Raw genomic sequence first — 12,883 nt, 5'->3', positions numbered from 1 at the left:
GAACTGACTCTAAACCCCATCCCCTGTCCCCCTGTGCCGCTGGGGGGAAGGAGGGAGAGAAACCGGGAACAAAGGGATTTGGGGCTGGGAAGAAGGGAGGGGTGGGGGTAACATATGCAGGCCCTGCTCTTTGTGTTGTCTGTGTCCTGTGTGTCTTTTATTAGTGCAATATGAAATTATTATTTTTCCCCAAGTTGAGTCTGTTTTGCCCAGGACCTTAATCAGCGAAGAACCCTCCCTGTCCTTTGTCTTAACCTGTGAGCTTTGTCCTGCTCATCCCAGAGTGTGTGTGGGGGGAGTTGAGTGAGCGGCCATGGGGCTGTTCCTTTGTTGTCATGTTGTCCCAAACCACGACCATCAATGGCGAGCCAGCCAGGAGAGACAAGGAACCACGACAAGACAGAGATACTACTGGAAGGCAATTCAGTGAGATCAAACTGGCATCTTACACCCAGTCACGCTCCAGAAGATTTTCTCCTTACATTTACTATGAAGGATGACCAGGGAAACGTGTTTGTTGGCCCAAACCAGAACCACACTTAAGGACTGATTTAAAAGTTTGCCACTGACTTTCAGGAGTTTTCGAAAGATCTGCTTTTCTTGATTAGAGACTGTAGCAGAAAAAAATATCCTTAACAAAAGCAAAACATGGAGTTTGACACCATAAGCATCACATCTCATGAAAACATACATGCATTACCTGTAACTGTGCACACCAGGGCATCTCTGCATCTGTTACACTGGATTCTCTCGTTTCTCAGACACTGCTGAGCCTATTTTTTTTGGCTGTGGCTTCATAAAAAGCCAGGTCAAATGCACATCTCACCACTGCCCTTATGCCACACTTTGACCTTTTCTGTGACCTGTTTCAACTCACCCAGCAGAAAAACATCCCCTTCTTTTCAAAGCCCAGCTAGTTTTCTCCCAGTTGCTGAGGAAAAAGTTTGGTAAGTGTAAGAGTCAGTATAAAGTAAGCTGCAGAAGCACACTGATGAAAGGAATATCAGGCCTTCTGCTTTTTGTAGCATTAACTTTTAAACTGGCCCAACTAATTTATTGAAAGTTCATATTTTGACTAAGGGCTATTGAACTGTCTTCTTAGACTGATCAAGAATCACAGTTTTCTGCAAAGCAGAAGTCTGTTGCTATTATTCTAAAGTCAAGATGTCCACCCTAAATGCTGAGCAGCCATTTCATGTAATTTGTATAAAAGCTTATTTTACCTGTTATTTCAAAACTGTTTCCATGATCACTTTGTAGCAGGGTTCAAAAAAACTGTGCATAAATCACAAGCCAGAAGGATTTTAGCCAGTAACCCCACCCTGACAAAGTGGACAAGTTTCTGCTAGCAGAGATTCAGCAAAACCTATTTTGCAGGGTAGCATTACATACCTTTTCTCTTGTGGAACTAACAGATGTCATGATTAAATTACCTCAACAAAGTGTATGATTTTTGTTTTTACTGTAGCATTTTGGGCACAAAAGTAATTAAGAGTAACTTTTCTTATTGTACCCAAAATTAAAAAGACAGGGCTTATCTGGACTCAGGTACATGGTTTTCTAGATAAGCAAATAATTTGCTTATCCATACTGGAGTTAGGTTAGTTCTAATATACAGAACAAGTTTTTCAGACTAGGCCACTGATCTTCATAATTCTCTTTTCCATGTAGAGGAAGCAGTCAACTTAAGTTCGAAAAGGTAAAAATCAGTGGAGTTCAATATATTGTAAATAAGCAAGCAGAACCATGAAATAAAATTGAATTTACATGCACTTACGTGCACCTCTGGAAGACAAAAGAAGTATTTCTGAAAAGCAGTAATATTTATACAGGTACCTAGATGATTTTTTTTCTTATCAGAAATAAGTTAGGTCACTTTAAAAATAAAGAAATACTGACTTGGAAAACCCATTAAATAGTTTTGACAGGAAAAACACTAGTATCTTTCACCTCATTGCTAAGCATCATGAGCACTTACTTCTACAGGACACTGGAACTGCTGGCTGAGAAGACTGAAGCTAACTCTCGCCAAAACCTGATTGATCCATCAGTCTGCTGAAGTCCCTGAGGCCAGATACTCAACTCCAGTTTTGACAAATTATCTGCAAGAAAGCCTGTTGGCAACATAACTTACAGGAACATCCTAATCACCACATTATCAGATCATTCCCTTCTCTCCAAATCTCAACTCCTCCCCTTTAGAGAATAATCTTTTCAACAAGAGGAAGTGAGAAAAGAAAGTTTAAAATAAATTACATACAAACAGGACCCTCTGCTGAGCTAGAATAAATGCATAATTCCTCTGACTGTTGAGATTTTGAGATCTAACTCCAGTTTCCAGTATCTCACTGTCTACTAGGGAATGTAATCCATTAGAAAGACATCCCAATTACCATTTCCTCATCATCCTTCAGTATTTCATTTAATTTGCTCTTCCTTCTTATTTCACAGAACGAAAATGTTAAAATATTTATTTTTCTTATTCCAGTGAGAAAATAGATTTTAAATATAATCATTCCACAATGAATTTATTTTTAGATTTTGGTTTAGCTAATGAAAGTATATAAAAATTCTAAGTGTATGTGTCTGTGCAAAGTTCAAATGGACAAACTTTTAAGATTAAAATGAAATAAAAATCTTTACCAAGTTATGGCCTAGATAATTCTTAAAAAAAACAACAAACCAACACACACCAAACTTGAGCTATCATACATGCTGTGAACATGAGAGATCAGTCACAAATTCTGTAAGCTATGTTTAAATGCAAGATCTCAGAACTACAACACAAAGCAATCAACAAGTTTGAGCTTATTGCTAACTATTTAATACGTGTACAGGAAAGAAAATAAATTTGGAATTACTCCCATTTGGCAACAATTACAGCTGCTCAAAGTGATCTCAAAATTTAGATTTAAGGTTTATGTTAAAACTATTTGAAGAGTCTCTGACTTCTTGTAGAAGAGACATTTGTAGCTTGTCACTTCAGACTCAGCTTTGCAAGCAATGGATGCATGTGCCAAACGCCCAAGGGGTAGATTAAAACGTTTTCATTAAAAATAGCAATATACATGCATTATTATATTCTATTTTCAGATGCCTCAGTGTTCTGTTAAATCAGACTTGAAATTCAGTTTCCTCAGAAGACTACCAGAGCAGAAAATGTTAAGTCAGAGAAACAATAAACAGTTTTAGCAAAGTCACAGAACAACTATCTAGTTTTAGATTGAAACAGGAAACTTCTACACTCTATTGTGAAAGCCTTCCTGAAGTTGAAAACAGATTTTCAGAACCTAAATAGTTATTGTTCTTTGAATTTCACTTCAGATCTCAGTTGAAAACTAAATACACTTGTTACCTGCATTTTTAAAAACATCCCCTCATTTAAGTATGAGAATAAAACTTTTCCCAGCTGGAAAAATTTTGGGCTGCAGAAGTTGTGTGAGATTGTTTTTTTTTGGAGAAGGTTGGAGAAGAAACTGCTGCTCCTTACATATATATGTACGTGGATCCTTAGAGTAAAGTAAGATTATAAAGATTAACACAACTTTTATTTAAACCTATGAATTGTTCATAGAAAGATTTGTCCATTTCACATAGACTAAAATAGTAATTTTGGGTGGGGAGAGGAAATAAGTTCATCAAATACAATATTCTGCAAATTTCTGACATATATTTTGAGGGTAATTTACAGTTTCAGATCTATTTTTTTATATCAATGTACTGTATCACCAGTGGATGATAAAAGGAAATTGCACCTGAAAGTTCCTTTTGCGTCGACAACCTGCCAGCTCTGTGGTAATACACGAAATGTGAAATTTTTAATTTATCATTTTTTCTGCTCCCTCAATACATATATAACATGGAAGGGCAAAAATTAAATCACATAGCCTGAAACTGACAATTGAAATAAAGAAAGATATGGCTTAAGATACTGTCTTTAAAAAATAAGTTGAAAGCTCCTAAATTAAGCAAAAATGGTTATAGATCCAAATTTGATACAGTAATTAATTTCAACTTGCTACATGTTCAGCTTCAAAGCCATAGGAAAACATAAGATATTTAATTAAACTTCTTAATTCTGTAACTCCTACGTATTAGATACATTTAACCTGTCTAACCAGTTACTCAACCATGTCCAAATTCAGTTTGTCAGCACAGTACAAATAAGACACAATAGTTTCATTTTACGTGCTGCCACGTACAGTATTATGCAACCAGCCAGTAAAACATTTCTGCAACAGGAAAACAAGGAAACATTTATTGGGAGGGGGAAGAAAAAAAGTGTGAAGCAGCAGGAGTACAATAAAAGAGGGATATTTTTTTTTTAAATCTTGTTGCCAAAGGCAGTCACACATGCAGACATGCTGAGCATACATGTTCACCCCTCTCTTGGGGAAGGTCATGCAAGAAGCTTTCTGATCCAGATGTTTACCTGTTGAAGCATTTCTTCTGTAGCATTCAGTTTCAACTGGTGGCCCTCAAGACAGATTTCTAAGTCCCGGATTTTCTCTCCTTGAGCTTCCACCTGGTCTGTAAGAACGCTCACCTGTAATTTGAGAATAGAAGCACAATGCTACTGAACCGACTGTAAATAAGCTTCAATTACATTATACAATTAGCATCCAAATGCACATTTTTAACAGCAAGTTTACTTCTAAAGTATTCAATGGTTTAATATTCTTGTGCACTGCAACAACCTGCTCTATCAAGATAGACAATTATTCAGTCTTACCTGTATTTTGCTTCAACCCCGCCCTCTGCCCCCCCTCCCTGCCCTGGAGTATTTTGTTTAATATAAAAAAAAAAAAAAAGAAAGAGCACTTCTAGAAACAATGGAACACTACCTACAGGTAGCTCCAGTCAGTTCATGCAAGTGTTGGAAAAATTAGAAAGCACCAAACAAAAACAGAGGATACTAAAAATATTTTAAAGTGCTCCTGAAGCGTGCATTGCAACTTCAGGTTCCATTGGCATTTCACCCCCTAAAACAGATAAAAAAATAAAACTGTTCACTTGGAAACCAACCAATTACTTTACTTCTTACCAGAACAGAAAAACAGCTTACCTATCAATAAAGGGTTCTGAAGTTATAAAGAATGCTATGAGTAAAAGGCATGTTTTAGCAGCGGCAAAGTTCTATTCCAAGAAAAATTCCCAGGCTTTGCAAGCCAAAACATGAAAGCAAAAGAAATGAGATACAGAGAATGAATCCCAGGAAAAGAAACAATAAGCAATACCAGTAATGAACTGTGGGAATGGTGGTAGTGAGTGAGTATGTAATAAGAAAAGCTCAGCAGCCTAACCCAATGCTTGCAAAGCTGAAAAAACTACATCCAGGATAGCATTAGAAAGATGTGAAAAAAACCTCCAAGCATTAATTCTTGTGTTAAGTAGCACACACACTCTGTATATTAATTTTTACTATTTACATATGTAAGAGCCTTGATTATACTATAAAAATGTTTCTTCAAACAAAAACATATCTATGCTCTCACATCCAACCCTGCAACACCTCTATTTAAGGGGGGAAAAAAGAGGAAAGTCCAATACGTCTAAGTGAAACCTTTACAATGTATCCACCATAAAGCATTTCTAAAACCCAATCAAGGAACAACAGAGTTCACTTCAGGGAAGATGCAGAGGGAGTGACTGGGTGATCTGTGTTTGTTTTACCTGCAAACACAATGACACACGTCTGGGAAAGGACCACAGAAAAAGAAAAAAAGAGGACTATTTCATTTTTATGACTTTAAGGTATCTGGCTCTTGGGCTGAGTACAGATGATTGCAGGGTGAGAGATGACAGGAAGGAGTGGGTGGAGGCAAATGGGAGGGGGACACATCCAAGCCGGGGCAGGGGGAAAAACTCCCTGCAAGGAAGTCTGTTGTGCATCGACTTTTGTTTTGCTCCTATTAAATGAGTGATGGCACACAAAAAAACCCAGTGAGGGGTGTGAACAAACTGAATCCTCTTCTGCAGTATGATGCAGGTTCTACCACAAACAAGCTCTACTTACTAGCACCATAACCTGTAAGGAAAACTATGTTAAATGTGACCTGCAAAGGAATTTAGTAAAGCCTTAGCAGCATGTGTTGGATGTTCCAGTAGTTAGGCTGGGAGGCACATCAGCCACTTTCAGCTCATATTTTCCCCTCTGTTCAGGATCACATCTGCCAGACTCTTCAGGAACTCTGCAGGCTGCACACAGAACATAACCCCAGCGTATGCTATGCTGGCAAGTCCATCTTGCCTGAGCAGCACAATACCTGCAGAAATCAGCCCACAGATAACATATTTTCCATAGATATCTATAAAAGTGAGACATACAGAACAATTAGCTAAAAATCAAGTGGTATAATAGCTTAAAACCTCTTGGTGGAAAAAAACAAAACACCAAAACAAACACCTAAAGCAGTACATTAGCTCCTGTGCACAGGCACAGAGCTATGAGAAGGCATCCCAGATGCTGAAGCATTTCCAGCCTCCACTACCAACAGAACAGTGGAAACAAGTTTCCAGGTGCACTGTTCAAAAGTCTTGAGGGACAAAGGTAGTCAGCACTATCTGGGCCCACTACAACATGCCTTATACTGCTTCTTTTGCAGCAAGTCTGATGCAAGACTGGAGTGCTCCTAGCCTCATATTCCCTACAGATTACAGCTATGGACCACAGTCACCAGCATAATGCAACACGAGTTACAGAACAGAGGTGCTCTGTTTCCCATTCCTTTCTCATCCTGCATGCCAATGGTCACACCAAGGAGCCAGGTTTATACCACCAGACTCCCTCAGGCCAGTGCAATCTCAGCACAGGTCTCACTTGTGTTCATATTCAAGTGCCTAAATAGAAGACAAAGAATTGGAGTGAGCCAGGTTCTAACCCCAGCTCTATCTTGGCACCTTTTTATTTGCTGCTGCTGATGTTGATCTATGAGACTGAGGTTTTCATCTAGCTTACTTGCCCGGAGTTTTTGGAGTTCTACTGCAATACTGTGCAGTGGGATATAAATATGCATAAATATTGACTAAGCCTCTTGATTTGATGGGGATGAAAGGCAAGAGAGACAAATTCTACATCTGACTTTCTTACACTCCTTTTGAGAAAAACTCTAGGCAGGTTTCCAAGCCATGTCATCAAAACCCTTCTTTGTGAGTTTGCCTGGCTTCATTCTATGGGTGCCTATTTGTGTGGATTAATAAATAATTAATAAAAATCAGCAGGACAAAGACAAGAAAAGTACATACTAAGCAGCAGCCTGAAACAGTCTTCAGGAACATACAAGCACTGGAGACTACCAGTCCTGTTCAATCCACAAAAGATTATATACTTTGAACACCAAAATTCTGCCAAATCTGTACAAGCCCACCAGCACACATGACCACCACCAACCAGCTGTATGGCATGAACCACCTCCAAGACAACAGTGGCTGCTAAAGGCAGACAAAGATTGCAGGACTATACATGCAATGTGATGGAACAAAGGAGGCCTTCAGGGACAAAACCACATGTGCATCACTACAACCCTCCGCTTCTGAGTAAACAGTTGGGTTTGGCCGCCTAGTTGTTGCTCAAATTATGAGTTGCTCATGTGAGTGAACTGTGCAAAAAGTGAATGTCCATCCTGTGTGAAAAGTTATTTGCTAGTATTAAGAGAATGAAGATGCTGCTGTTAATAATCACTTGATTAATGAAAGCTTTTCTAATAAGTATCAGTTGTGATGCTGTCTTCCCTGACCTGATTCGCTGCCAGAATTAAAAAAAAGGAATTTGCAGCACAAACTTAAACACTTAAATTCCAACCAGAAGTTTGTTTTTCATTCAGGATTTAATAGTTTTTCTTCTCAATTTGGTAATAGCAATTTTAGTTTAACAGCAATGAAAAATCCAGCCAAGCCTAAACTTACATCTCACAAACCGTTTATTGTTTATTTAAAAACAGCAGTGAGAATTCTGCTCAGTAAATTAGCACAAGTGTGAACAGAACATACAGGATAAAACATGCTTACAGAAACTAGTAACTGAAAGTACAGAGAACACCTACAGTTTTGTTTGATATAAATACATACGCTTATAATATGCTTTGTAAGCATAAAGAAAAAGGCTATGCAAAGACCATTTAAAGAATCCTCAGCTTCAGTTTTAAAAAGCAGATAATGTACAGTTTAGTAACACTGAAAATACACCCCCCCCCCAAATTAAGGCTGATTTTTTTTATATTTTTATTTTAAGTTGTACAACATGCATTTTTTCCAGGAGGACATGGGATCTCTTTGAAAAAGGCTTGGTAAACTGAGACATGGGAAACCTGGAAAAATTTAGGTCTGCATTTTCCTATCACATTTTTCTTTATCTCCCCCTTAAGCTTTCTGATGATTTAAAACAACTTTGGTACCGTACACAAGCAGGAAAAAATAGCAGTTCTTCCAGTTAATTAAAAATGGTGGTACACAGAACTTAGAAAAATAAACTGGTACAAGCCAGAAAGCCTAGAATAAGAACCACTATCACAGCATTGTCTCAGGACTCCAGAGCATTATTTTTAAATTTTGGTTTTGTTTCCTTTGTCATTCTTCTCCCTCTTACTGCTGTTACACCCCTCTCCTTTACCAAGTTACCCCACCATGAAACCAATCAGATAGATGATACAAATTGTAAGTTAATTCCTGATTAAATATCAGTTACATTTGGTGACCTGCTAACATTTGTTTAACACAAAATACTGTCACTTCAGCTTTTATTCACTGAATATCAACTATGCAGACAATGTTCCCTACAACACGTACCTGCAGTATCAGCGACTCTTTATCACCTTCTAATCGTGCCAATCTTTCTTGATAAGTTTCATTATTAGCTGAATGATGATTCGCCTGTGACTGAGGGAAAACAGTGCTATGAGAATTTTTAGTTAATATTAAAATTTCAGGCAACAGTTAATAAGAGATTGTTCTAATACAAAAAAAACATGCAAAAATATGTCCACAGATTAAAACGTTATTTCATATGTAATGAACCTTTTGTGTGCAGCTTTTTTTAGCTGGATTTTTAATACTTTCTCATTTCCAGCAACCAAAATCAGTATCGTAATAGGTTTGATTATTTTCTAGCAAAAATCATTTCATTAGAAAATGCCACCTTACCAAGACAACAAACATATAATTTGAAATATCTGATCTCAACAGTCTTGTGCCATAGTCAAGGAATACTAAGTGGTAAAAATTGCCATATGTATTATACTATTCTCAGAAATTACTGAAAGTATAAATTTTCTGTTAGCAATTAACAAATAATATAAAATAGCAAATTCTTATCAGGAACTACTCTAGCTACGTAACCACTTCTGGATTTCTAAATGGCTCTAAGGAGCAAGACCTTCTAAAACATGGCCTGTTCCTAAATATTCCCTACATTCCATTTCCTGTGAACTTTGATACTCCAGAGAGAAACACCACAATTAACAAAAATAAATCAGCAGATTTATTTTAAGAAGTTTAGAAGAGTCTCATAGCTTCATCCTGCGCACAAAAACATTGTGTAACTGTGGGAATGGAGCTGTTTGCTTAGAGCATCAAAAGTAACATGAGCTCTTTGTGGTTCATTTCCCAGCTCTGTTGCAGGCAATGCATTTCTGCCAGGGAATCAAACACCCTGGCTGGCTTTTCAGCTAACACAAGAATCCAACTTCACTGAGTTCCCTTCAACTACACTAGTCTGCAGCTGACTACTCATTTATAGTTACATGAACAATGGCACCAATAATTATAATCCTCCCCCCTAACTCTCTTTTTTAACTGAACATTTGTGAATAGTTTTTTTTATATTCTACATATTCATTGCTTCTTGATCTCCACTGAGATCTGCAGTAGATGCCCAAATGTAAAACAGATTACAAAAATACACATGGTGCTAATTAATGTAAATCAGGAAATCAAGTATTTATCCCACCAAAAGACACTTTTCAAGCCATAAAAAGCTGAACTAGATATAAGTGTGGCATCTTTATGTGCTGAGCTGTGAGGAACTGACACCTTTACCTCTGTGATTCTCAACTCCTTTCAAAATCATCAAAGACACCACCACACTGGCCTGAAAGGTGTCTGAAGAGATGATCTGATTCATTATTCCATCCTAGGACCAATAATTATTTGCAAGGAGTCTTGACTACTCCTAAAGGCCTCTAGACATGGATTATACCGCCTCAGATAATCTGCTTCTTAGCTACCCATCATTGGAACATTTTTCTTAACATGTAACCTGCATCATCATCTCTTCAACTTCAACCTACTGGTTATCATACCATCGTGGATAAAAAAGGCCCTTCCCTTAGCTTCAGAATTTTTTAATATATTTGAGGATTATCTGTATATATCTAAATAGCAGGTCCCTCTTTAGACTAAACAGACACAGGTTTTTCTGCCTTTTCCTCATGTGTTAATTTTTCAAGACCTGTTTGTTGCTTTCTTTTGGATCCTCTTCACCAGTTGTTCTTCGACTTCTGAAATTAAGTGCCTCAGAGGAGACACAGGACTCTAGCTGAAAATGGATAGAGTGGAAAAAACCTTTTCATGGATCCTTGGGCCTTCTTTTCATATTAGCCATATAGCAACACTGATATATTTTCAGCCCAGGACCCATATCTTCCACATCCCTTCTCAATGCTCTTACTTAGCTAGCATCCTGTTCTTCATCCTGTGTTTACTCATTGCTTCTGCTTAAATGTATAACCTTGCACTAGTCTATACTGAATTGTGTCCTATTATTTATACTGTTTTCATACGTATCAGGCTCTTACATTTCAGTCATATTCTTTAGCATAGCTGCAAGGCCCCTAACTAAAATCACCTATAAATTCCCTAACCTTAGCCTGTATTCCCCGTTTTAGAGGGTTAACAAAAAAACACAGAAGAATAGAATGTGCAGAACCTCATTAACTAGGATTGATTGTTGAAGAATATGTTAATTCTACTCAGAATACATTTTTCTCACTAGCTTTGGATGCTTTCATAGTAGGAACAACTAAAATTCAAGACATGGCTCTAAGGCTGCACTGAGTGCATAACATACAAGACAGAAGTATCAGACAAATGAGTAAGTTTTACAGTGGCCCCTGTAGAGAGCTGGCCCACTGTGTAAGTACATTATGTCCTAAAGGAATGGTGACCTCACTCCCTCTTCTTCTCCTAACTAGTTTTAATTCTTTAGAATTTCTGTGTCTTAAGAACTCCATCCATCTTTCCTAACATCTCGATGTAATTTTTTCAAGCCTTCTCCTTTTATTAAGAAATACCACCTATCTTGCAACCTCCCTCGGCGTGTTTATAAAACATGCATCTTCAGTTTAACTTAGGCCATCTGTAACAAATGTTGGTCAGTCCGTCTCTATGGTCTTAAAGTTCATTCCTTCTTAACTTTCATAGTACTATAATGAAAACAAGGAATCCTCATAAGTAAACAACATACATTTCTCTATGTCTGCCCAGATAATCCCTTGACCTCGAATATGCATCCTCAATTGTACTGCCAGCCATCCTGCCTGGGGTATTACTCCACTTAGAGAGCAGTCTTCTATTGCACTTTAGAATTCAAAATCTTTAAGCCTTGGCAGCTATGTTTCCATTCCATTTCCATTCCATGACATACCATTAAATGAGTTTTCTCAATAGAGAGCCCACAGACCTTCCCCAGTGTGTCTCTGGCTTACAGTGGTAGGGGAGACTTTCCTGCACCTAGAACATCAAGTATTCAGGGAAGAACAGCACACTGCTAAGCAGGGAAAGATTCTCTTAATGACAAAAATCTAGTGAAGAGGATCACCTAATCAGGCAGATTTTGCACACTTTCTCCTGCTGTCATTTGCTATTTTCCTAGGCCAGATTTAAGAAATATACCTGTAACCACTTGTGTGACCACGCCCCCCCCCAGCCTTATAAGCACAGTGAGTTAAATTACTGCCAACACATTTTTACATAACCAATCTGTCATGAGTGCAAAACAGAATTCAACATTCTACATAATCAGTAGTTAAGTATCAGTTCAACATCACATCACAAATATGATATTTTACTACACTCACATATACCAAATATATAGCCTCTGATGATGTCTGCTACACTCAGTGACTGAAATATCCTCTGCTGGAAGTCCTCAATGCCCATGCAAAACCTAATGGATCCCACCCATGTGAACAGAAAAGGGGAAGAAAAAAAGAAAAACCAACCCTATCAATACATCAGCCAGAGTGTGCTCAGATAAGTACAGCAGACAGAAAGTGACCTGCTAAATGAAAGTGACTGATTGACACAGCAGTTGTTAAAGCCTTGGGAAATCCTTGTGGCATGCATAAAGACAAGATAAAACAATGTAATATGAACCAAGGCCATCTGTGGATGGTTGGAGTGCATTCTGCAGTTGTGAAAGTCAATACTGAGAGGAAACTGAGCAAGTATAGTTAGATATCACATGTATCAGCAGCAACTGAATATAGAACCTGTAACACATAAAACATGTAGAAAAGTTTATGATAACACATGGTAACAAACTAGAAGGAAAGGCATGCTAAGGCAAGGTGGCTGAAACTACCTTGATGGTAGTACCACTGCAGATGAAAAGTCAAGTGTACACCATAAATACTTTGCCTAAGGGAGTTGCAAAGCAATTTCTTGAATCACCTGTCTCCATAGAGATTATGGAAAGAGTTTAATGCATATCAGATATGAACATAAAATGTTTCCTCAAACAATTAAAAATCAACTATTTCTCCCAGTTTTAGGAAAAAAAAAAAAAAGCTTTTGCATTCCATCACTTGCTTCAGCTTCTTCTTCACCTTTAGTTTCCATGTGTCTCTTTGGAATATGCTCTTTAAACTCAGACAAAATATCAGTAGCT

At 37.7% G+C, this 12,883-nt stretch overlaps 1 protein-coding gene across 1 annotated transcript in view; it reads right to left on the bottom strand.

Moving 5' to 3' along the window:
- The window catches only part of PPFIBP2 (PPFIA binding protein 2), a 105,133-nt gene that overhangs the window by 41,387 nt on the left and 50,863 nt on the right, over positions 1 to 12,883 (bottom strand). Inside the window, exons 4-5 of the mRNA XM_051622221.1 lie at positions 8,785 to 8,874; positions 4,433 to 4,546 (exon numbers count right to left, since the gene is read on the bottom strand). Of these exons, the coding sequence (XP_051478181.1) occupies positions 4,433 to 4,546; positions 8,785 to 8,874 (204 nt within the window). The remainder of the gene's footprint in view (positions 1 to 4,432; positions 4,547 to 8,784; positions 8,875 to 12,883) is intronic.

This window comes from Apus apus, chromosome 5 (assembly GCF_020740795.1).
Source record: "Apus apus isolate bApuApu2 chromosome 5, bApuApu2.pri.cur, whole genome shotgun sequence".
Taxonomy (NCBI): Eukaryota; Metazoa; Chordata; class Aves; order Apodiformes; family Apodidae; genus Apus; species Apus apus.
The sequence above is the reverse complement of the archived record's forward strand: the minus strand, read 5'-3'. Positions and strand labels throughout refer to the sequence as shown.